The sequence below is a fragment of the Mycteria americana genome, chromosome 9, assembly GCF_035582795.1.
Source record: "Mycteria americana isolate JAX WOST 10 ecotype Jacksonville Zoo and Gardens chromosome 9, USCA_MyAme_1.0, whole genome shotgun sequence".
Taxonomy (NCBI): Eukaryota; Metazoa; Chordata; class Aves; order Ciconiiformes; family Ciconiidae; genus Mycteria; species Mycteria americana.
The window spans coordinates 36630399-36657618 of NC_134373.1; the positions used below are offsets into that span (position 1 = coordinate 36630399).

At 35.9% G+C, this 27220-nt stretch overlaps 1 protein-coding gene across 1 annotated transcript; it reads left to right on the plus strand.

Moving 5' to 3' along the window:
* The first annotated feature begins 2197 nt into the window (after positions 1-2197).
* Positions 2198-26938, plus strand: ACMSD (aminocarboxymuconate semialdehyde decarboxylase). The gene is made up of 10 exons (XM_075512007.1): positions 2198-2254; positions 5747-5791; positions 11184-11280; positions 14741-14790; positions 16113-16349; positions 18645-18738; positions 20329-20424; positions 20896-21068; positions 26554-26652; positions 26876-26938. The coding sequence occupies exons 1-10, from the start codon at positions 2198-2200 to the stop codon at positions 26936-26938; spliced, it is 1011 nt and encodes a 336-aa protein (XP_075368122.1).
* Positions 26939-27220: the final 282 nt, after the last annotated feature.

Consider the following 27220-nt stretch of genomic DNA (forward strand, 5'->3'; position numbering starts at 1 on the left):
ACAAACTCAGCATAGAGACTGAGAGGCATAAGTCACTCACTGTTATCAGGCAGATTGTCCAAAACATCAGTGAAGGTGTCCTGTTTTTCAAACCCAAGCACTCCAAGTAGGTAGGGTGCCTGGGTAACTGGAGGTGCTTTTGTTCATAGCCACTGACGATCTTTCTGCTGATGATCCAATGGATCATATTGGATATAGACAGATGTCCGTCCCTTTGATCAAGTGAAATGGATACAAATTTTGCCTTTGACTGCTATGGTTTCCAAATGATGTATTTTGTTAAATGAAATGCAGTGTGGGAGTACTGCACTGTTTGCAAGCTAAGCTGTGTCTTGGGAGAAGCAACTAACAACTACATCTTTTTTTAGAGCTGAGAAAAGTAAAGCACAGTGTTGAAGAAATGCTGCTGATCTCTGCATGGTAGCCTGCAGCTATGGTGACTTAAGAGAAGAAACTAGGTGTGAGACTATTCAGATACACAAATCTCTTCCTGCCCCTCTCCTTCACTAGTACCTGTGCTTTCTATGCTTAAATAGGGAATTGTCTTCCAGACATCTCTTTATTGAAAGACTCACCTTAACTCTTTGCCTCGTGTCTATGGATTCATAGGATTCACAAAGCAGAGTTCCCACAGCTGAATCAATACTTCTTTCTTATCTCTGCTGTTGTATATGTAGGAACATACCTTGCCAACAGGCTAACACCATAGTGCTAGGTCATATAATGTATCTGTCACATTTGGGAGCAAGAGAGCAAATTTGCTGCTTAACCTGGCAGCCTGGTCCTGAAGAGATTGGGTTTGATTTTGAGATGGAAATAATTGCTATTTTCAATCCCATGGTTTTGATCTGTTAAAGTGAATTATTGGCTGTCCCGCTTTATTTAGGAAATACTCTCCCAAAGCTGCTGCTTCCTATTTCTTTTGAACATTCAGTCTTCAGTGATCTCACGTTGCAGAGAAGCACACCATCAAGCAAACAACCAACCCTGTCACAAGGAGTTGACTTGAAGAATAACTCTAAGAAGGTTAACTAACCAAATCAAACTTGCTTAATGAGTGAACAAGCAGGGAAATATGAGTCAATTTTTTTTTTTATCAAGTCCAAACAAAATAACAAAGTTGGAAAAAGGATGAAACAAGATGGGCCACTTGTTTTTCAGGTTGCTTGATTTCAAGTTGCAAGATTCACAACAGCATTTAGTTTTGAAAAAAATCAGCATTTTTCACTAGAAACAAATCAATCAAGAAATGGTTAACCAGCTTTTAAAAGAACACACCATGTGAGTAGCATACATTGAAATAAAACTCTAGAGGAAATAAATTACAGAGAAAAATACAGCACAAATAAAAGGCAAGGGTATCTGGAGGAAAGAAGCATAATACTAAATTGAGTAAAGGGCAAAACATAAGATGTAGTTTCACAGAAAATCTGAGCTAGCTCCAGTTAAGCTTAATTTAGGATGCAGGAACTGTTTGCCATATTAGCTGGTGAGCTCCACTAGGATTAATTACTAAGGTAATCGGAGCCATTCTCTTGCCAGGTCTTGAGCCAGCTTGAGAGGCTGTAAGCACCAGTATGCAGCAGCATGTGTAAATATCCTAAGTGAACCAATAATCAGAAGGGGGAAATAAAGTGCAGAATATAGATTTTGCTACAATTCAATATTTCTGTGATTTTTTTTAATGTAACCTTAAAGAAAATGCAAGGGAAGGAAAAGAGAGTAAGTGAGGAGGTATAACTATCTACCAAAGGTGTATTATATGCTCTCTACAAATTATTTCAGAATCTAAGAGGGAGAAAGGAGGAAATTCAAGTCAGCATGTTTAATACATTTTTTCGAATTCAATTTTATTGAATGATTTTCAACTGTAAACAAGCTTGCATTTTAGATTCTGTGTAAAATAAATCCCTTCATAGTGCCAATGTAAACATACATTTTCCCTTTGACCTCAGTCAGCTGTAGTTTATGCATTAACAGGGACTTTCTGCTAGAAGCCTTTGTTCTTTTAGAGAGCCACTCCTCTGGGATTTAGGCTCCCTGGTTGGCCACTGTACCAAGCTCTCCTGATAAGACAGCAGGTGGATCTGAACAGCAGCTAAGTTAATAACCTGCTAAACCAGGGACAGGAAGGACAGTAGCAATTACACAGAAAACATTTTCATTGAAAGAGTATTTCTCCTTTGATACTTCAAAAATGAAAATTGATATTCATAGCCACATTCTACCTAAGGAATGGCCTGACCTAAAGAAGGTAATAAGAGTTTAGATATTCAGTGCCTTATGTTATCAGCAACCATTTCTACCAATGTAATTTTTGAAAGAACAATGAATGAAAGGTTCTGTTATAAATATCTCTAGGTTTTTGTCTAATTTGATTTTTTTTCAGCTTTAAGATATTTGTATGCATTACTTTGCAAAGCAAGAGTCCCAGTAAGAAACAGGTGGAAAACTGGGCTCTGTTCCCCACTCTTTATTTAGTCTGAAGCAATTCTTATATTTTTGCTTGGGGTTTTGTGAGACCTAAAATTGTCAAATGATGAGGCATAAATTCCACTTTCTTGATAAAACCAGAGCTGTCAGGTTCCCAAATGGTATTCACTTTTGGTTTAAATAAGAGAAATAAGCAAATATTAGACAAGATTAATGTTACCTAAGACAAAATTCATTCACATCTTATACCCACAGGCATGAAAGTCATTAACTTCAATAGGAGTGGGGTCACTCTAAGTATGGTTAATTGATGATGATGATCATTTTACTAGTATCTGTTATTTTTTCAGTGACTGGAAAGAAGTAGCATATTGTATTAAAAATACAAAATCTCAGTTGTCAGAACACTGAAGCTGTAAGTCAACTTGTCTTAACTTTGAATCTTTGCATGGTATTATTATTATTCAAGGACATAAATTTATTCTTGTCAGTAATAATTTTCAGGATCCTGTGAAAAGTATTTGAGAATGGAAAGTGTCATTTAGGTTTTCATGTAATAAATCTAATCCTTTTCTCATTTCAGATTATCAAAAGCCATGTAGTCATCTCATTCTGAATTAGGTTTTAGAGTTATTGCCTAAATAATTAAAATCACAATTCAATATAGAGATGTCTGATCACTTTTTGACTCATAAGGGATCACATCTCCAATGCTACAAAGGGTACTGAATAAGATCACATGAAATTATACTTATATATAGGTTATACACACATATGTATAAAATTATTTGCAATTAAAAATTGCTTTCAGATTTCCAGGATAGCTATTTTTTATAACTCTTTAATGTTTCCATTCATGATAAAAAATCAGAGTAGAGAAGACGTGCATTGTTGCTTCTTTCCTTATTGTAATTCTGTGTTGGTTGTAGTTTGAATGAACATTCCCTGTGTCTGACAGTAGCATGGAACCACTTGATTTCATTGTGCCTGTCTTTGACAACCGAAGAATACCATTATTTCAGCCATGCTCTTAGGCATCTGACACGCTAACTGCAACTTTGTTTTACACTGTACATTTCTTTCACATAATTATTTTGAGGTTGATGATGGCAAATTCTCAGGTAAGTGTTTCATATGTATTAGTTCTGTGTTTCTCTGATTTTAAGCATGACAGTCCAGTATCAGTTCAATATTAGCCAGAGAGCACCTGGAAAATGAAAACAGCATATTAGGAAAAAGTCATGAGAAAACCTGGCATTAAGAACATATATAGGATTATTTCTTCATTAGTAGTGAAAAATAACATCGTTATGCATAAAACCTCCTGGAAAGGAATGTTTGTTTCCTCATTTACCTAGAAAGTTCTTTTTAAACATCTATTTGAACTTCCTATTTGTAATTATAAGAGCTCCTCAATGAAAAAAACACATACACACTGGGTAATGTAGGTGAGGTGACATATTTTTTAGAAGAATTATGTCTGTTTTAAATGGATAGGAGTTTAAATATCCAGACTACAAAGACAGGTTACTCTTGCTTGTTTCAGATTTTGTTGTCCTTGTTTGTGCAATATCCCTATAAAAACACCTGTAAAATTCCTTCATTCTGATTTTACATGATTTTAAAAGACTTTTTGTCTGTATATACTTTAAAAGGGCAATAAATTCACTGAGATAAAATCACCCCAAGAATCCCTTGATGTTCATGGACGTACATCAAGGCTGAATTCACTACTGTTAGACCCTGTAGGCCAGTGTTGCATTTATTTAAACACTGATAAAGAGGCAAATACCAAATTTTTAAGAGTTAATTTCCACCTGCTAGTTTTTGTTTCCTTTGTTCTAAAGATTGAGCGATTCAATGGTTTATTAATGGGCCCAGAATAGAAAACAACTCTCAGAATTCCCTAGAGTCCTCTGAAAATTCAAGCCATTAACATAGTTCTCTACATCTCATGCATGGAAAGCCAATGAGGCAATCCTAACATGCACACATAGTGCTAACCTTTCATTTCTTTTCTTCAGCCTTATAAATACTGAACCTTGAACCTATGACTAGAAAATTCTATTGTCAAGATACTTATTTAAGAGCTTAGGAACCCATGATAAGTATAAAAATTCATAGAAATAAATGAAATACGTACTGTGAATACATCCAACTAATAACTGAGGGGAAGAAAGAAGAAAATAAGTTCAAAAACAGACCAGTGCGTTTCTATATTGCCTAAATGCTCCTTGAGCGCCTTTAAGGTACTCATTTTCTGCACAGCTAACAACTGCAATTAGCATGGAGCTCGTGAAAACTTAAAGTTCTCATTAGACATCATTCACAAAATTTTCCCTAAATATAAATCTTTTATATTTTTATTAAAAACCTATAAATTTATAAATTTAAATAAAATACACATAGCTACATAGCTAAACATAGCTAAATAAAACATACATAGCCTCAGTCATTAGCATCTCTGATTGGCTGAAGTCAGGAGGCTTGGCTCTGCACACCTGCTTTAGGAAAGCTCACAGCAGCATTAAGTAATGACTTGTTATCACGGGAAGTTCAGGACTGTATTCAGATTGTTTACACTTCAGTGAAAGAAATGCCTGCTTTTACTCAGTTTCCTTTGAAATGTTTTGTTGCAGAAAAATGGGAATTTTGAGCACTGTTTTCAGTCTATAATGATATTTCAAGATTTCATTTATTTCTAATCTGACAATTTATGAAAATAAAAGGAAATCAACATATTTTGTAGGTTTTGGGGTTTTTGCATAAACAATTTTGAATCTCTCTCTCTGGAAGAATCAATGAGCATCTGAGCTTCTCCTTTTTAGCTTCTCTTGGCTGTTTAAATATTAATAGACAAGAGACTGACCTTGAGTCCTGCTGCTGAATCATGGAAGCTGAAAAGTGGAATCAATACATCTTTGTGCTAATGATTAACTGATCACAGATTGGAAAATTGTCAGCTCAATTTTCATATTGCCACGTGCCTGATTTAATTTTTTCTGTGTTAAAATCGTTCCAGTTAGAACCTCAATATAATAAGCAACTTTAAGCACTTTGAAATAAGTTGCAGGACTTACTTAAAAATGTTGTTGAACTGGGAGCTAAAAGTTCAGATCTACAAACACCATTAGTCCAGTCCAGTTAAACTTCAGCACTTCTGCTGAAGTCAGTGGGGCACTTGTAGGCTCAAAGCTGAGCATATGCATAAGTATTTCTTCTGAATAAGGTACTGCTGGATTGTAAGAACTGAGATCTTTATTATTATTGCAGAGCGCTAACTAGCACTGGCTTTTTCTTCTTTCTTTCACAGAGATATGGATATGGTGGATGGGTACAGCTGGATCATCACTGCAAGGTTTGGGCTGTTTGGTGCTCTAAGCTGATCTTGTGTTGTCATCAGGAATACAAACTCACAGTAAATCTATTAAAAACCAAAGCGGCAATAAGACTGGCTATGTCTTTGACACAGCTTTCTCTAGAGGTCTATCTTCTGTGCAGTAATATCACTCCAAGTCCTAATATATATACCTCAGTAGAACTTTTTGCTTGAGAGGTGAAACTCATATTCTCTTGTATGAACTGGTATCCATTTTTCATCATCATCTCATTTTAACACTTGGAATGGATAGCTCCAAGGAATTCTTTTTAATAAGATAGGTCAACCGAAAGCAGATTACGCGTAAATTTTTTTTTAGTTAAATGCAGTCATCTGTATGAGAAGCAAACCCAAAAGGAACTGGTATTTTAATAAAAGTTAAAGAACTCAGATGTGACAATGTCTTCACATCTGAGTGAAAGGGGAAGAGTAATTTCTGTAACTTCATGACAAGGAGAACAAGTAGCAGAACAATAAGGGCAATCCATGGATTTGGGGACCATTATGTAGAAAAGTAGGAGCCTGAGGTTTATTGGCAAGTAAAAGGCAGACTTGGTCTGATTTTACTTCACCTTTCTATCACCATCCACTCTATTAACTTTGCAAAGGCACTTCTGAGCTACGTTAGTACAACTGGAACAACATGTCTCCAGATGCCATGAGTCTATGCTAACAGTCCATCTGCATTCAGAATCCATCCTGCCAGTACTGAAGTTTGCAGAATACATGTATTTGCTCTGATGGGGACAGAACTGGTTCCTTAAGGATTTGATTCTGATCTCTCTCAGAGTACAGCAAATCGGCAGTAATTTCAGTGACATTCACAGTGACACAACAATGTGAAACTTCTAAAAGCAAGATCAAAATGTTGCAGTTTATCTTTTGATAAGAGCATTAAAAAATTATCAGTATTAGTGCTTTTTTTACAGGAGGGCACAAGGACCTAAGAGAGGTAAGGCTGATATGGCAAAATAATTCCCTTTGTACATTACTATGTAGGTTAACTGTACCAGCTAGTTTTAAAGACGTTACCTCTGTTACCATATAATAACTTTGGCTTTCAGATATCCCTGTCTATCTCAAACACTGTCACAGGAAAACAGCTTCCTCCTGTGGTCTCTCCGCTCCCCACTCCTAGGAATCTTTTGGAGAGCCTGTCTCTGCAAATGGCATTGGTCTCTGGAAGGAGGGAGATTAGAAAGATGGCATTAAAAAGAGGTCTCGGGAGACCTCAGTTGACTTTCCACCTCATGTCATAAGTACCTGTCCTAACTTGAAAAACTTCATCTGTAATTGCCTACCATAGGAATGTTGTGAGTTGTACAGGTATGGAAGGGATAAAAGCAATGCAAGGTATTAGCCAGATAATTAAGGAAAAAATACAAAGACAACAGAGGTTGGGTAGGTAAGAGCAGAAGGAAAAATTTGGGTATAGCAAGCTGCAAGACTAAAGATGCAAAGTTAATAGTATGAATAGCTCAACAAACGGTGTCAGCACATAACCCACCTAAAGCTTGTGAAGAGTGCAAATAACTGGCTAAACCCAGCTATGTTATATAATGGCAGGCTGTATGCACAGTGTTTTACATGAGTTAAGCTGTCTCTGTCTTCTGAAATTCAGACATGATCTCACTATAGGAATTCTATACTTGTTGTACTTACCAATATTATTCTCATACTAAAACCCAAAACACAGCACTATACCAGCTACTAGGAAGAAAATTAACTCTATCCCAGCTGAAACCAGGACAATACTGAAAACTAAAATGATAAGTGATAGAAAGATTTAGTACTTAGCATTTTCAGGGTGTCAGTGCCTCTCCCTATCTGGGTGACCTTAAAAAGAAAATAGTACCCAATCTTCTTCAATGTTTTTTTTGTGACTTGGCTAATTCATTCATTCTCTGTAGAGATTCAACTTTTATTGTCTTTAGAGAAGCAAGACTTGCATCTTCCAGGTAACCAAGGTATTTAAATATATAATGCCTGTTAATTTCAGTGGAACTAGACATTCCCTCATCTCCTTGTCACTCTGCAAAATCATACTTCTTTGTGATTGTATATATGTATATATTTCAGTAGAAAAAAGCTGATAAAATGGATACAACACTGTGTCTATTTATTGCAACCTAATGATATACACACTGTTGTCATTCTATAAGATGCAAGGCTATGCTGTCAAATGCCTAACAACCATTTATGAAAAAAGACCACAGAATATGAAGGTTGGGACTGAGAATGAGGAGAAAACAAACATTATGCTGAAATTTCAGATCTGAGTGTAAGCAGGCATAGGAGGAGAGAACAAGCCACCTGCTGAACCGAAGTGTGGATGGCACAGCTTCTGAGATACATGGTAGGTGCAGGAAGGGGAGTCTTGTTGGAAAGATTTTTAGCAGCTTAGCTGTTGTTACAGGTCTGATGCTAAAATTTCTTGCTAAAAATAGTTTGCAAAGGAACTCTGTGGCAAATCAATAATAGCCTTATACACTGCAGAGGATTCTGTCTAGCCTACTTCTGTCTGCAAATGTTGCATGGAAAAAGCGCATGGCAAAATAAAAATCCTGTTCAGATATGTGGAGCTGGGGACGTTAACTCTTAAGATTAAAAAAAGCAAAAGTTTCTCATATCATTCTGTGAAGAAGCATCAGGGTCAAACTGGAAGAAAATAATTACATGCATTTTTAAAGAAGTGCAATTTGGGATGTGACTGAGTAGTTTAGTGATGGGATAATTTTAAATGTAGCTTGCTGAACCAAATCAGCCTGCTGGACTTAATTCTTAAATCTCTCTCTCTTAATTTCCACATAAATTAATTAAAGCCTTAAACATCAGATAATGTTTAGAATAGGATAGAATAGTATAGAATGGAATGATAGAATTCTTCAGCTGTGCCTTTAGAAAGCTGTGTTAACCTTGCAAATAAAAACCTCATATGTCTTTTATGAGATTTTCAGCACTGCATCCATTGCTTTGGAACCTGAAAAATTTTTTCCTGATCCATGTTTCATTCTCACTACTGCAAAAAACTCTGAGAATTGTTTCCCAGTTGAGGTGTCTGAGTAATTTCTCATTTTAAAAATATCAGGTGCAGATTAGTGGCAGTGTCTAGAGACTATAGACTCTAGACACTAAATATGACTCATTTTCCAGTCACAGCATTGCTGGACCAGATCTTTCCATTCTTACATACACAAGCATGGATCTATTTAGATGATCATGTTTTACTTTCCTGCATAATCAAGTTTGTTGTTGCCAACTTACAATGCTGTGAGCTTAGCCTTGACCTGTAGTGTGTTCACAAAGAATCAGTTAATGCAAATGAAAATAGCAAACTGTACACTAATTCCTCAATGAGAACAGCACACGGCTTATTAGAAACCTTTCCTATATTGCAAACCCTGTTGCAGCATTCAGAGAAGAACTATTTATCTCAGCATTTAGGTATGAGCACTGTCAAAGTTGCTAGTACAACTACAATCTATCTAATATTGTTTTCAGTATTAGCAGAAGAAAATATATATGAGCAGGTCATCTGCTGTGCCTTAGCTATGTCTGAGGAAAGAATTAAGTCGCCTATGTTCACAGAAATACAGTAATTCAGTAAAGTCCATGATCTATATGTATGCAATGCAATGCTCAGTTCTACTGTCTTTTTCTCTGCTTGCACCCTGCATATTTTTCTGTTTATTAGGCAATCTGCAGCAATGCGCTGATCTTTTTTTAATGTATTGGAGTGTACGGCTAGAGTAAACCTTTCTGTCAGGTTGGAAAATGAATTTTACAAGAACCTGAAGTATTTTACCAGAGGATCAGGACTATGTAGTTGTTATTACTGACTGTAATATTTCAAGTAATTTTCACAACCTGTGATACAGCTAACAAGTACCTTGACAGTTTGCCAGGCAGCACAGTTAGATTTGTTGAAGAGAGCTTTAAAATATTCATTAGGGCAGTATATTTGTGAATGATGTATGAAGTTAATAACAAATTCAAGGTTAAGAATAGTCTGACTTCTCAGAAGGAGGGGACAGAAAATCAGCTCTGCAAGGAGTAGTGAAATGTTATTAGTTATTTCTGTTTTAGCATACTAGCAGGGAATATTCTGATTTAGCAGGTTTTTTATTTAGAAAAATAGACAGGATCCTAAATAAACTGATTTTGTGAGGAAAAATAAAGTGGCCTTTGGAGAGAGAGAATTCCCTTTCCAGAAGGGTCAGAAGACTGCCCTGTGCTTAGCTTCTGTTTGCCCTGAAGGTGAAGGAATAGCTGCTCTGTTTTTTCATGTGGTTTTCAATTTTCAACTGCAGATGCAGTGTGTTCTCTGTCCAGTATATCTGCTGCATCACCACCCTTACCCATCCCAAATACACAGGGTCATGTGGATCTTCTGACTGTCATCCATTTCCATTTATCCCTATAGTAGCTTCAAGCAACCAAGAAATACCCAGGCATTGCAAGTATTGGTGAATTGTATCTCATCAACCTCTGCAAGTGTAACCCAGCAGAAAGACCATTTTGTCTGTCTTTACAAGTCCATAGAAGCATGTGGATACCTACAACTGTAACAGACAATTTCCTTTGCTTAATGTGATGACGCTGTGCCTACTCAACCTCTTTGGACAATTGACAAGTCAGCCAAAAATTAACTTTAAAAAGGAAGGTTCCATGTTCATAGCTAAAGGAACAGTATTAAATTTCATGACCTCAATAGTATTTTGAACTTTGTAAGTTTGGGAATTGGTGGTATATGGGGAAGGTATTACACTAATTCAGGTAATGGATTTATACTGTGTTTGGGTTTTGTTTGGGCTTTTTTTTCCCAAATACAAATTCTTCAGTAATTCTTTTTTTCTCCAAGGAGAAAACGTAATCTGAAGACAACATAACAGATCTCCTTTTGTCTCAGTATCACTGGTGTTATGAAACAACTGGACTGAAATTAACAGTTGCACAATTATTTCTGTAGTTACTGGAATCATCGTGATGCTATTGACTTTAAAAGAACACACACATACCCAAGGGGAAAATTTAGCACAGATTTAATTAGAGCATTATTTTGAGGTCAAAATTTGGTTTGAGGATAAACTTGGATTAAGGTACCTGATATCTTTTCCAAACAAATGTAGAGTGATATACATTGCAAAAGAAAGGGGATTTTTTTATTATGAAGAATTAAATCTGAACTATAAATTATGGTTTTATTAATGACTATTTTAAAATAGTCTGATTAAAAATACCTACTGAATAAAAATAAAAGAACAAAATTCTGTCACTGAATTTCTGTAGGGAGCACAATATACTCAAGCGACTATAAATTAGCATGTACTACTTTGTCACATTTATAATATATGAAAATGTCATTTCACAGGGACAGGCAAAGATGATGAAGGATGGAAAGGTTTTTAGAGTTATTGAAGAGAACTGCTGGGATCCAGAAGTACGGATTAAAGAGATGGACCTATCAGGTACCTCCATAAAGAAATTTAAATCATTGTGTCTCATTTAGAATAACAGCAACTTCTCTGTTAGTGCATCTGAAAGTGCTCAATAACAATATCAAAATTAAAAGGTTTACCGTACTGATTCATTAGTTTAAATCTGTTGAAAGCCAGTGAAAACAGATATGCTTTATATTCAGACTCAAATGGGTCATGTTCCCATAACTTTCCTCATTTTCAGTAGCAATTTATTCCCCACATGGGCTCACTGATTTTGGTGGGATTGTTAATACAGTAAGGAACTAGTTGACATACATAAGGATGACTGACCCTGGACTAGAAAAGGCAACATATATTCCAGGTATAAAAGTGATTTACGTAAAAGAGGAAGTCCTTTCATTTTTGTTCCAAATGTTAGAAAGATTCTGTTTACTCATAGGATTTTTTGTATGTTTGTTTGCTTTTCTAATATTTTTTTCTGTTTAGATGTTGCAACTTCATTCTGTATTTTTGCTAGAAGACTCTGAGCCTAGAGAACTGGTACAATTACTTTCTCAGAAAAGATAGTTTTCCTGCTTTAGAAAGGAACTTAACCAGATGCCAAATTTGCAAATTTGTTTTCCATCAAGTTACTTACATGCCACTAAATAAGGTTTGCAAGATGGGAGACTGAGAGTGAGAGAAGGAACTTCTAGTCTGATCAGTTATTTTTGTAGTTCTTATTAACACTGTAATTCCAAATTACTTTTGTGAGATAAATAGTTACTAAAGATTATTTTTCCTTAGATTGAGGTCTGAATAATTCCCTACATCAGTTTCTCAGTAGACACAACTTGAATATCTTCTCCAACTTTTCATAAGGAATAAACATCTGAATTACTTCAAAGGACACATATTTTATAAGTAGCATCCTTATGATTATTGTTTCCTTCTCTCACGGGATAGCATGTTAGGAGATACTTTGGGTCATTCTCTTTGTGAAGGTTTACTGCAACACATAACATAGGCCATTTTAGGAACTCAAGGGCTGGTGGGCAATTTATGTAAACACAACTTAGGTAATTTTCAACTACCTCATTTTCACCCTGCAGAAGCAGTATTTCAAACTCCAACCATTAGACATTTAATGGGAATGCTAGAATGTCTTTGCAACCTCTCTGAAATATGCTGCCTTGACTAGACTGTAATCATTCCCTGAGTTAGCTGAGGGATTTTGGGGATTACTATGTCATTCAAGCACAGTGTGGATCATAAATAGCCTTTGGGCATCTTTCCCTTTCAGATATTTCCCCCAACACTAATGGCAAGTTTCTACAAAATGGTTCTGCCCCATGTATTTGCTGTAGACAAAGGGAAAAAGCAGGAGCAATTTTTTCAAATTTTTGCAACAGCTCTCCAGAAAAGAAAATGTATCATAAAGCCAACGCCACAATATTTCTCCACAAACTAAACAGAGCTCACTTGGTTAAAAAAAAAAATAATCTAAAACTGTGTGTTACAGCACCATCTGGTGACTTGTGCCATAAAAATGTCCCCTTTTATTACAGCACTCAGAGAAATAGGTATAAGCCAATTAAGTGTAAAAAAAGGTCTTAGGGCTTTTTGTTCTTACTGTTCTTCTAATGATAAAGACTATGGGCCACATTTACTCTTTTTTGGTTTGCAAAGCTGTAGCTACTTAGTTCAAAGACTGTTTTCTGTAACACAGGCCAAGATAGATTACACCCCAAAATTTAACCCCCAAACATGGCATAATTTTGGAACAAAGGTGCAAGGAGTCTCCCAGCTGAGCAATACTAGTGTCAGTCACTGTAAGGTATTATTAACTCAGAGAAATAACTTACAGCGTGGTTGCTAAAAGGCTTTTTTTGTGCAATGCCCCAAAAATCTTGCCAGTATTAAGAAATGGTAGCCAATGTACCGAACAGACTAAATTAGTTCTCATAATCATATGTCCTAGGTCTATTTGGTATACAAATCTGTGTCTTGATCCACTCAATAAAACAAGCTATCAAGGTAATTCAATAAAACAAGCTGTAAAAGTAATTAATATCACAGTTATGTGACACAAATCATCACAATTTTGTTGGAGAAAATCTTTCAGTTAATCCTAACTGCCTTTTCTTATTATTTTCTCCTTTGTAAAATCCTCTGAAGAGGGTATAAAGTAGAGGGTTTTCGGTGCTGATTCTTCTTCTCCCTAAAGCTATTGTCTAGGAATGTTCAGCTTGGAAATTTACCTTTAAGGTTTATGTTAAATTTGCTCAGAAGGGTAAAAATGGATTGAAACCAGATACAATGCTTATTGTGGAAAACAGTGAATGTTCTCAAACATACTAATCAAGTGTCCAGTAGCATATTGGTGGATAATACAACTTAGGCTGTACTTCGGTATATATGTAATTTTGTAGACCTAATCCTTAACCCCAAACCATTGCTGCTGTACATAATATTAATGAGATCTTGTAAGAGAGATGCCTGAATCAGCTTCCCCTCTTGTTTCCTACTTAAAATACTGAGAAGGAGGATAAATCATTTTGATAAACATTCGAGTGCTTTGGCAAGGTCATTGTCTTAGAAGAAATTCTCCTAGGGTTTTTTCTGCCATCTTTTGCCTTAGTAGTTTGATTACTAACACCCAAGTTAAATTTTTTAAAGTATGACAAAATACGTGCATAAATATTACAATCAGACCTAAAATTTTTTAAAAATACAGTTTTGCATGTAACTATTTAGTGAAGTCCTAATTATTGTTCATTGCTTCTTCTGTTGTTAAACTGCTAGGTTTGTTGTGTTCATTCCTGTAACCTGTCACACACAAAGTTATGGTATGGATTTGTGTTTGAACAGAAACCAAACAACAGACTTAATTCTCTTTATTGCTAACATCAAAGTTATTTCTAAAAACAGACAGATTTTCTTATACTTACAACCTCAGTAGTCCAGACACAGGATGAATGAAACCTCACACAATATAGCTTTGGGGAACACTTAGGAAAACATTGTTTAACAACCATTGTTAACATAACATTGTTTATGTTTGAGCTAATTTGCATATTTATTTATTAAATATATATGATAAACACGACCTCAAAGTAAATTTAAGGTACTGTATTCTGTTGGTTTAACATCACATTCATTTATGTGAGAGTAACATTAAATTGCTATTTTAATTAATTGTACACGTGCATACCAAATACTCCTAAAACCAAAATACTTCATTTCAGAAATAATCTAGTATGAGTATGAAAGTGTTATTTTTCTTTCTACTTAGCAAAAATATTCCAGTCCTAATAAACTGATACACTACAAGATTTATTACCATGATCCTTAATTAGCAAAAAAAAGGTTCTATCCATGTCACTGTTAAATCAGTCTTTCTTACCATTAAAGCTTTTACCTTCTGCCTTTCAAACCAAAGTACTTTCTTATTTTTAACATTTTATCAAAAAAAGGAAACATTAATAACTGCTTTTTTCTTACTCAGGAGTGACAGTCCAAGTCCTTTCCACAGTCCCTGTAATGTTCAGCTACTGGGTAGGTTCCTACTAGCATATTTTGTAATTCATATGTTACAAAATTTTTTAAAAATAAATGCATCCTCCTATAAATTAGGTGATTGAAGTAGTCACTAGAGCACTGAAGTAAATGGGGAATTGTTCTGCTGTGAAAAACAAGACAAAATAATAGTCCAGATATCAAAAGAGCCAGCAGGGTGTCCAGGCAAAGCTCCACTCTGGAGTACACTCAGTAAGAAAGAATGAGACAACAACAGAATTTCTTCTGAGGACCTTATGGGGGTAGCTGGAAACAGGGAGAGAGAATTTACACAGCATGAATCTGTGGTTAGCAGGTAGACATATATGTTCAGATTCCATGAAAGCTAGACATCAATCAGTACTTTCTCATGAAAAAAAGAAGTAAAAGATACATTTGTGGTCTTATCCTACTTTCTTTTAAATGTGGCATGGGACTCATTGACCTAGAATGCTTTGAATCTTAAAATTCAGTAGCAAGTTTAAATTAATATGTTCCCTTCATGGGGATCTTGAATGCATCAAAGAAATAAAAACAGTCTGAGAAGATAAATCATAGCAAAATGCTGTTCTAAATACTTTCTCAATTTGACTATTTAGCTATGCGTACAAGTCGAGTTGTTATATGTAAACACATATGCTACATTAAAAATCATTGTGTTAAGCCCACATATAAGTGGTACCACTGATCTTCAGAATTTCTTGTTGGGTGACATCTCTTTAAAATTTTATTCTGCTATTTATGGGAATGTTTTCCATTAAATATGTATTAGAAGGAAAAACGGGAACCTGATTGTATGGATATTGCAGTTCCCTTACTAGAATTATGATTGTTATCGCCTTCTAAATGTTAGAGAGGTTTGCTCAAGTTTGCTCTGTAGAATTCTCATGCTCAAGCATCTCACACTTCTTATTTTTATCTCTTCAACTTCAATAATAGGAGAGTAAATATTCATTGCTATGTTTAAAAATTATATGCTGAGGTTTTTGCATTGGGATAAACAAAAACAGAGGACTGCTTTACACAAAAGACCAGATACTTAAGTGCATCAGCAACCTGGGCTTTATTACACTCATCCTGAGCAGTAAAGGCAACAGCAGTTGATAAAATATTCAAGACAAGAAGCAGAACGGCACCCAGAGGTTTTAAAGTGAGGCAGAATTTAGCCCTACTGGTTTCCAGCTATTCAGAACTGTAAAGTAAATTTTAGGTTCAAACCCTGTCTCTGAATTGTTTGCAGTGACATTTATCCAATATCTTCCAAAGGTGATAACATTTGAGAACTATATTTTAATGTACTATTCTGCTTAATATCCTACCAGGCCAAACCTCAGGATACTTTAGATCTAGCCCAGATATTAAATAATGACTTAGCTGCTACAGTAAAAAAGTACCCCAAGAGGTTTATCGGCTTGGGTACATTACCTTTGCAAGCTCCAGACCTGGCTGTGAAGGAAATGCATCGCTGCGTGAATGAACTTGGATTTCCTGGAGTACAAATAGGATCTCATGTCAATGAATGGGACCTGAATGCACCAGAACTGTACGATATTTATGCTGTGAGTAGATGTCTCTTTCCTTATTTTGGGCAATTCTGTGATATGGAATTCTGTCTAAAAATATCTTGGGACATATTCAGTCATCAACTAAATTTATAGATACATTAAAACAATCAAGCCTTCTAATCTGCACAGTGATCTGAGAGATTCACCTTTAAGTACATATGATAATTCATTATAGTTTATAATGACAATAATACAATATAAAACATTCTGAAACATACTTTATAATAATGAATAACAAAATCTTTTTATGATATGAGTTCTCATGGTAGAGTTGCTTTCTTGGTTTGTGAGGATATGTGCAGTATCAAATAAAGCATTTCTGCACTGTTTCCTTTTGGGTTCAAGTTACTGTATCCAATCCTATTGACATAAATGATCAAACTCTCTGAGATTTTCAGAGATACCTATAGAGCCAAAGTACCATACGGAATTATGCAAATGGGACCAAAAGTTCCAAACTGAATGTATTGATTATAAAATGAATTTATGAGTTGCATTTCTTAAATAGCCTGAGGCCCAGATGATGATGGTCATTTGTCTAAATTATGGGGTTTAATCAATGTACATTCTGTATCTGTTTCACAGGTTATTACAGCTGTCAGCTTGAAATTGATCCATAGAGGTTATTTTTCCAAATGCTCAAGTTATTCAAGAATTCTGTTAGTGCAGCATCTGGACTATTTGTTTTTATGGCCATATACAGTCAGTTACCAACTTCCACTCTTGGAGATGCATGCATTCACAGAATCACTGCATGGCTGACCTCTGGAGGTCATCTGGTCCAACCCCCTGCTCAAACAGGGCCACCTAGAGCCAGGTGCCCAGGACCATGACCAGATGGCTTTTGAGTATCTCCAAGGATGGAAACTCCACAACCTCTCTGGGCAAACTGTGCCAGTGCTCAGTCACCCTCACAGTAAAAAAGTGTTTCCTGATGTTCAAAGGGAATTTCCTGTGTTTCAGTTTGTACCCATTGCCTCTGGTCCTGTCATAGGGCACCACAGAAAGGAGCCTGGCTCCATCTGTGGAGCCAGATGGAGCCAGGAGCCATGTATCTTTATCGATGTAAAGATACGCCCTCCCTTCAGGTATTTGTATACATTTATGAGATCCCTGCTGAACCTTCTCTTCTCGGGGCTAAGCAGTCCCAGCTCTCTCAGCATTTCCTTATAGGAGAGATGCTCTGGTCCCTTCATCATCTTTGGACTCTCTCTGGTAGCTCCATGTCTTTCTTGTACTGGGATCCCTCTCTTGTGCTGTACATTCTTCAGCTTATGCTTAACGCATATAGGAAGTAACCTCTATCACTTTTAGAAACAACCCTGGATAATAAAGATTGTAAAATTAAGCCATATATGATAATGAACTTTATCAATCTACCAAGCTAGTTATTGAATTGCTATTTTTAGTTTACAAATGTAGATGGCAATTACTCCCTACAGTCCAAAAGTTGCAGCTTTATTTATGCATGTATGGGTAAATAAACCCAAATTTTTCAAATGTGTGATAATCTCCTTAGCAACAAGAGGAGGTCCAGAAATACATCTGACAAAACGAAGCTGTTAAATCCTCGTTAAGCATATGAATGACTCTGATGACTATAAATTTAAGCACATAGTTAAATTACTCAGTCAGAATCAGCATCCTATATTGTTCTTCTGTTTTCCTTTCCAAAGTTGTCAGTAGTTTTGGAAAAATTAATATACTTGAGTGGAGGTGGATTATTGATCAGAATACAGCTAGATTTCAAACTCTTAGGGTGGATTAGGAATAATTTTAACTTTTTTTTAAGACAGGCAGAGGGCCAAAGGGGACAAATGTAGTGCACCAGCAATGCAAATTCCTGAATGCAGCTGGAACAATTCTGCAAAACCATCCTAAAATGGTTCTATAAAACATGAGAATTCATCCTCATATGTGTAATGAAACCAAAAGAATGCTAGTTTGAACCAAGTTTTATACTGCAGGATGGCTGACAAACACAGCCAAAAAAGTATTTTTGTAACGCATTAATCTGAGGAACACTTGGCTTACTAAAAAGATATTATCATCAGTGTTTCCAATCCTGTAGTCTCAAAAAGAACTTTGAAACTGAGTGAGGACTTCAGGATATGGCTCAGAGGAGTAAATATAACCAACTATTGCTTATAGTTCTTACTTCTGGGCCTATTTTCATTACTAGTACTAATGCTCAGTACAATTTTGCAGGTAATCTTTAAAGCACGGCTAAAAACTAAGATGCATTTTGGTATGATTAGTCAAGATTTAGATTTTTTCTTCTTGCTGCAGGCTGCTGAACGATTAAATTGCTGTCTCACTGTGCATCCCTGGGACATGCAGATAGATGGAAGGATGTCCAAATATTGGTTTCCCTGGCTAATAGGTGAGTGTATATTTACTTCGCTTGATCTACATTTATGAACAGTCACTGGATTATGCCGAGAAGATTGTTGCAAAGGTACTAATACAGAGAAGAACTAGATGATTTTTCTATCAATCTTTTTTTTTGTTAAATCAAGTAGTACGATTAAATCTGTTGTGTAAATTCAGCAGTCATTTGTTTTTAAGCTTGTTTAGTTTGTCTAACTTTTAAATACCTAGAATTAAAATTATTCAGACTAGCAACAGAATCTAGTATTCTCTTTTGTCCTAAATACAAAGAGCAGATGACTAGGGAAAAGTGAATTGTCTCTGAAATGTGCTCCTCAAAAATAATGTGAGTAAATGAAGGAGTAGGCAAAACCAAACATTACTTCCTAGAATTTCTTGGATTATTTCCTAGAAATAGGCTGATCAGAGAGGAAATAAATCTAAGTTCACATCAACTATAGCTGAAACAACATGTATTTTGGAAGCTCCCCATAAGTGTAGGGAATTATCTAGTTTCTAGTATTTTCCCCATCTGCTAGGTAAATCAGAACAACACTGAATAACAGGAGATACTGCTACCTAGAAATGTTTAGACCTGGTTCCACCCTCACTTACTCCATTTTGCAGTGTTTTGTTTTGCATGGCTTTGCACTGCCTCCAACAGAGGTGTTCTGAAAAACATACAGGATATACATATAACATACATTCTGCAATATACACTGGCAAATCTTAGTGTCCCAATCACCAGTGTATTATCTTAAAACAATATCAATTAGTCTTAATCAGAGCAGGCTCAACAACACAAATTTTAAAAGAGACTAAAATTATTGCATTTACTTTAAAAAGTATAATTAAAAGATTTTCCTACTAAGCCTAATAAGGCTTTGCATCTGAGCATATGGTAAAATATTAATGAAAGACAATCTTTTGAGCTGGATAGGTATTGTTTCCCCCATAGATGAGGGAAATTCAGTTCCTAATTTCAAGCTGGATGTCTGAAGTTAGGCACCTAAATTATATTCTAAATATGTTAGGTGTGCTCAGAAACTGAGGCCTGATGGAACCTACATTGCTGTTATGTTCCTAACACTGGGCATCCAAGTTACCCAGTGGCAAAGAGATAGGTTATTTCTAAACTGTAGGAACTGGCACCATGTCATAACTAAATCCCAAAGCTGTGTTGGAATATCCACCAATATATCTGCCCCACTTTCCACAGAAAAGAAACCCAGAAGCACAAGTGAGAAGAGAACCTGGCATCAGACTTGTCTTTGAGCTAGGATAACTGGGGAATCAAGCCTGTACTGTGCAGTTCAGGACACACCCAACCTGCCTGTCAGCTGTCCTAGTGGTGTAGGATAAAAACTGGGCTTAGAATTCAGAACATCTTAGCTTCCAGTCATGTGTCCTCATTTCAGTTAATTAATGTTCAGCTCCGCATTCCTCTAATAGAAATAATGCATAACCTTTGGCAGCTGCTCTGTAACTATTATTTTTTCAGTAGGCTCAAGGCTAATTGAAGAAAATTAAAATAACATTTAAAACTCAAAAAGGAAAATAAAAAAATAAAACTCGCATACAATAAAGCTTTTTTTGTTCTTAGGCATGCCAGCAGAAACAACCATAGCCATTTGCTCCATGATTATGGGAGGAATTTTTGAAAAATTTCCTAAACTGAAAGTTTGCTTTGCACATGGAGGTAAGTAATATACGTGTGAAACACCTGTTTTTTAGTTGAGCATGGTACAATTGCATTTTCTGGTATGCCAGCTAATAGCGTTACCACTTTAAACCTGCCACCAGCTAAGTACTATTACCCCAAAGAAAATAATCTGCCAGATTGGCTGATTGTATGAACACTCTCCGGCCTGTTTCAGCCAGTGTTTGAACTGTTAAAATAGCCTTTAAGGGAAACAAGGAGGAAGGGGAGACAGGAGATAGTTTGGGGAAAGGGACAAGGAAGCAGCAGGAGGAATTTGGGCATCACAGTAGTGAAGAATTGAGGAAAACTGAGAAAGAAGCTAATGAAGGGGAAGGAATAAAAAATTGCTGGTGCAGACCGCTTTCTTTCTAAATAGCTAACAGAAAACTTATGGATCTCTGCTGATAATGTGGCTTTTTTTCCTCCTGCGTATTTTCAGCTTTTGTTACTAAAAATTTCTTCTTGCAGGTGGATCTTTTCCATACACAGTGGGGCGAATCTCCCATGGATTCAACATGCGCCCTGATTTGTGTGCAGTGGATAATAAGGTGAATCCAAGAAAATACCTTGGTTCATTTTACACAGACTCTCTTGTCCATGATGGTGATGCACTAAGGCTGCTGACACGTGTAATAGGAGAGGTGAGTCTTAATGCTTCCAGAAGCAGGTGAGTCATTCTTTATTTAATTCTCTATGAAATAGCAAAAGGAGAAGAGAAGAAGAAAGCCGGAAGAAGACAGCATATTCACCCAGGAAAATCAGAATGTGAGCTATTATAAACTGACGTGCTTCTGCCATGTTGATAATGTTTCTACTATATGGAGTTATTGAAATGGTGGTTTTAATCCAGGAAATCATGCACTATGGACCTTAGTTCAGTGAGGCTAGTTCCTTGTGTAAGGTTGTTCAGATTGGGACTGCAAGCAAAGACTGCTTCATTTGGAGCCTTGTTTTCAAATGGCTTAATTTTCAAATTCAAGTGTATACTTGAAGAAATCAAATTGTATTCCCACTTATAGGCAGAAAAAAGTCAATAGTAAAGAAAGTTTTTGTGGGGATCCTGGAGAGCACAATAAACATCATGGGTTTGCAAAAATATTTTCATTGTTAGAGTAAAGAAATCTTTGTAGTTTAGCAACCTGTTTACATCGGGCACAGCATGGGACAGAAAAATCCAAAAACATTCAAATAATTCTTTCTCATTAGTAAATGCTTGGGAAGGGGTTGAAGATGGCATCACTCATGCCAACTTCCAGTGGCATCAACAAGAGGATCAACAAGATCAACAGGTCTCTTGTTGATCTTGGATCAACAAGAGACTTGTATTTGTGTCTTGATCTCTGGACCTCATGGAGTTTCTGCAGCTGGCGGGCAGATGCCTACCAGATGTCAAAACCAGAAATGCAAGCTCTGACATTGACTTTCTTGTCTCAACAACTGTATTCCTGTTTCCTGTACATTAGTTTCTAGGCTCACATAGTACTTTCTCACATATGGGGCTGTTGCTGTCATCATGGCCTCTCGTATGACCAAAGTTCGCAAAGACGGCTAAGCCGAATGTTTTCTTTCTCTCTACAGAAAAGATACTGTTGGTTTCCCATTTTCATCCCTAACAATCTGAACAGGTTACTGCAATAAATCTGTACTAGAACTGGTACAGCAGTGACTTGCCTAGGCCCGCCAAAAATAATAATACAGAACTATTGCTTGCTTTATCGTGGTACTCTGAGCCCAGGTCTCAACCCTTTGAAATCCATGGGTTTTCAAGTCTGTGCTGCACAGGAAGTCTGTAGCTTTGAGACTGGACTTCTGCCCGCAGCTCCCCTACAGTACTTGTGCCTGTTAGGAAAACTTTGCATTTGAAGATTCATGAAAAATTCAACAATGTGACAGCACAACTACAGCTTGAAACAATACTATAGAAAGTTTTTGTAAAGTGTATATGTATGTACACATACAATAACACTAAGTTCTAAGGAGAGGAGAGAGAATACCCCTTTCCTAAATCCACCATGAACCAAAAATAGATTTATAGCAGGAGCCCCATAAAATGTGCAAAGAAACTACCATGCAGCCTAGTTCTGTTAGAAACAAGTAAGATAAAACCCAGGGCAGCTTACATGTCAAAAGATCTGCTAATAAGCTGTTAGTATTGGAAAGCTGTTATAACATCAGTGGCTATCAACTTGGGTGGCATTTACTAAATTCTTTCCATACATATAGACATGTTACAGCATTTGTTTTTTGGCAGTGCTAGTCCTAGTGAACACTGATGGAGAGATCTCTGTGTCAGGGATGAAGTTTTAGGCACCAGGTGGGTTACTAACAAAATTCTAGGGCTCCAGCCCAATACTGATTTCTGTTAATTTCTGTTACCAACCTCTAAATAATAAATATATCATGGTCAACAGCCCCGGACTTTTTACTATGCATTACCTTTTGAATCTAACTGTAGCTTACAGTAATCAAGTGGCTTTAAGTAGTTTTTACAATAGATTTTAAAATTTTACGGGATGTGATATGCACTTCCATTTTACAAGATACCCAAAGGCTTACAGAATAACAGTTCAGCAGTTGCCTTCAGTTATCTCCTTTTCCATGAAGTCTCCCCAAACCTAGACCATGTTCATCCTAAGTATATTCTCATTCTACATGCAGTTATAGTATAGCAGGGATGAGTCTAGCTCTTGAATTTTAAATTGCCATGTTTAGGTGGTCAGATTCCTTTTTTTTATTGCCAAGGAGACAAGATTACTTGCTTGTTTCTTTTTTTTTTCCATTTTAAGCTGTTGGGAGACATGTTCTGCCATTGTTAGAAAGACCTTGGTAAATTAAAAGCTGTGTGACTCAGCATGGCTGAGACCCACGGATTCTTTTTTCTGGGCTGATTCTGGTTTTAAGCTGAACTATAGATGTCAAGAGCAACGCAGGACAGAAAGTACAACAGGATGTTTAATCTATTGCTGACAACTTTTTTTCTGTTTTAACATCTATAGAATGCAAGTCTCATCGCAGTTCTGCTTTAGAGTAACAAGTTAGCTTGGCATCTCAAGGCTGCTCTAAGCTACAGCTGTTGTGGGAAAGCTGCTGTCTTTGCACCACACTTACCTGTAACTTCTCTACCTTTCTTCCTAACAAGCGACACATAGACTCTGGCCCTTAACCATGATTCGTCTTTGCAACTGAAATTTAGTTGTTTGAGGAGAGAGAGGTTATGCATTCTAATTCGATAATCTAAAAAGTCACTCAGCAGTAGCCTCTCTAGTGTCTCATTTATTTTGTCAACAGACTTCTGAAATTAAGTTTCTTAATGCAATAAATTTGACCAGTGTACTACATAGGATGTTGGTGTCTTTTTTAATCCTTCTCTGAGTATTCTGAGCTCAAGCAATGTGACATCAGGTGGAACCACGGTGGTGAAAAGTCATGAGTCAGATCCCAAAAACTTAAATGCTTTTAACACGCCAGAGAACTTGAAAAAAAAGTACATTTTCTTTCTCTTTTTCATAGCCTAAGGCATCTTATCCTTGAAAAAAAATTCACATCACATTTTCAAGCTTTACTTTATAACCATGAAGATTAAAAAATTCCCTCTTTTTTCTGATGAAAGTTGATATTCTTGTATAATACCATTCCAAGAGTCAAATGCTTAAAAAAAATGCCAAATATCTCAGTGTTTTCAGTGTAGTCATGTGTTGGCAGAATAAAAAATATCAGATTAATAAATGCTGGGCTAAAACCAATGTGATTGGGTCTTGAGGATGACACTGTAACTTCATGAGCTGAAGGTTTGAAATAGGACAGGTCTCTAGAGTATAGCTAAGAGCTGTGCAGGAGGGGCATCAGTGTGTATAAAGACGTACTTACACATGGCTTCAGGTCCTTAGGGAACAGCCATTACCTGGCATCAGAATGTAATGTGTTGGCTTTGAGCTTATTAAAATCCAGTGACAGCTGTGATGAGTCATGTACATTTAACTTCATCCCTTCTTAGTTTTGGGTGTGGGTTAATTAGAGCCTATCCCAGTTAAAGGAAGCAGAAGTATACATTCCTGAGAGAGAATTCTGTAAGACTGCAAAATTGCTGCAGTCCTTCGCTCCCCCCATGATGAGGTAGCATGAAGTGACTATAAAGAAACACAAAATCCCTAATGATACTGGCTATAAGAAGTGAAGAACCCGGTTGTCAGGGGATTAAATGATTCAGTGTATCTCTGCAAAAACTTCCCCATGGTGATTCCTTGGTTGGGGGTTTTTTTATATATGGCATACATTTGTTTTTCATATCTGAAGAAAATATCTTGGTATCAGACTGAATATTATAAATAAAAGAATGTCTTTAGCTGCTTAAATATACACACATCCAAATATATTTTGTTTAATCTACACTCAGAACTTGATTTAGTATACAGAGGAGTATAAATTCTCCTATTCTAATCTTATGGCAAGACTTCTATAATAAATTATAACAAAACAATATAGGACAGAACAATAGAATGCGTATCTTCTGTTTGGATGTCGTATAAGGTTTTGGATAGGTGCTTTCAGAGACTCTCGGGTGACATCTACTGGAGGTAAAAAAATAAAAATAAAGCAGCATTTGGAAAATACGAAGAACGAATCATTTCATAAAACAACTGAAATATGTTTTCTTCACCTTATTTCAGTATTGGTAACTGAGTTCAAATATTATAACAAGCGCCCCAAATTCATGAGCTTGACTTCAAATTCATGAGACATTTAAAAACATATCTTTTTAATGAAAACTGTGGTTTTCAAATATTCATGTCTCCAGGAGATGAAGCTTAAAGGAAAATAACTTTTGATAAAATCAAGAGAGTTGGCAGTATGCGCTACCCAAGGTAGATAAAATGGGGAAATACCATTCCAGTGTGAAAATGAACCTATAAGAATGTGGACCTATTGAGAATCTGCCTATTTCGTCTCATCTCTGATAACAGGAAAGATGCATACAGATTTTTATTGAATTTTCTTTTCACTGACTTGCTTTCAGAAACAAATCATATCATGTCACTCATATTTTCAGATACGTGTTTCAAACGCACAGCTAATATCCAATCCCAGTTAAAGACAATGACATTTAAAAAAAATTATAGACTACCAAAACTACATGAAATTTTGTAAATGAGATTTTGGTTTTGTTATCTGAAGCTGAATACTAGTTAAATTCAATAAAATACCTTTTTTTTTAATTTAAATGTTTGTAGTAATTCTACATTGTACCATGCTTTAAGTATTATCACATTGCAATTATTACAGCTTTTAAAGTATCACACAAAAGATAATTTTGATTGCTTTGTATTTTTTATTACACATTCTTCTCACATATATATAATTTCAAGTTTGTTTGTGTCTGTGTGTGTCTCTATGTGTGCGTACGTAGTCAAGAATTTCAAATTCAAGAATCCAAATCCAAGCATCTTTTCTGAGTTTGATGAAGAACTTCCTGAGATTCTTAAAGAAATGTCTCAAAAACTCTCATACTCTTTTTGGACTGCACACAACAGTGCAGAGCATGCAATGAACATGAAAAAGAACCAAAAAGTAAGTCAAGAAACAGAAAGAGGAATTCTGTGTACCGTTTATTGGCCACTTAATTATGGCAACACTTAACCAAGATTAATCATTGCATTTTAGGCAAACTACTTGCAGAAGCAGTACGAGTAGTGCAGGAGAACAATAGATGCCTTTCTGCAAACCAGCACCACAGTACAGAAAATCAATCTGAGTAGGAAATTACCATTTGTATTGTATTCACCTGAGCAATATGCACTCATTCCCATGGGCCTGGGATTTGCATTTTGAACTTTCTGTGTATCCAAATAAAAATACACCAAACTTTAGTTAGACACCACAAAAAGAATAAATAACCTGTACTTTTTTCAAACTTAAATGCACCCAGTAAACTCAAGTCATTGTTTTCAAGCTTTTTTTTTTCCTAATGAAAGTTGGAACCCAAATATTATCTTCATATTCACTTTCGTAATTAATCAGTCCAATATATACATGTAATTTCCTGTGGTTTATTATAAATTCCAGAAAACACGTGCAACTATATTGTTTAATGTTACTACAAAATGTACAACATGTTTTTTTTATTATCAGGACAAAGTTATTTTGGGGACAGATTACCCTTTTCCACTTGGGGAACTGGAACCTGGAAAATTGATTGATTCAATGGAAGATTTTGACAATAAACTGAAGGTATGATCTTTACATTTGGGGGTTTTTTTCCTCCTTTTTAAGCCTCTGGTTTTAGACCTGAGATAAAACACTGAAAAATCAGTGTAGGATACTGATTTCTGCAAAGACTGGAAGAGGCCCTTTAGTCTCTTTGCAGCAGTTCATTTTAAAGCACGAGTAAAAGCATTTGAGTAAAATATGAGTTAAGCACACACAAACATATATATGTGTTTTGTTTTTACAGGATAAACTCAAGGCTGGCAATGCTCTGGAATTTTTGGGTCTTAGCAGAAAACAATTTGAATAATTCTGAAGATATTAAAGAGACCAAACTTCGGAAATAATGTTGAATCCTTAGGGATACTTCTATTTGCATGTGCAATTATACAGATGAAAAATAATTTTACAAGTATATTAGTCTGCTGTTATTTCCAAAACAAAAGGAAGGGTACTGGAAATGAGTATGCACAGGTATTTCTGTGCATTTAAAGATTTAGGTTGTCTTTAAACAATTCTGAAATCCCTGCTTTCATAAAAAAGGAAATATTTCATCTTTTGCAGTTGTAATAAGAATCTCTGAATGATAATC

Coding starts and splice junctions, on each gene's coding strand:
- ACMSD (XM_075512007.1), top strand. CDS start 2,198: ATGAAAATTGATATTCATAGCCACATTCTACCTAAGGAATGGCCTGAC. Junction 5,792..11,183: donor AGCTGGATCATCACTGCAAG/GTTTGGGCTGTT, acceptor GTCATTTCACAG/GGACAGGCAAAGATGATGAA. Junction 21,069..26,553: donor TGACACGTGTAATAGGAGAG/GTGAGTCTTAAT, acceptor TTTTATTATCAG/GACAAAGTTATTTTGGGGAC.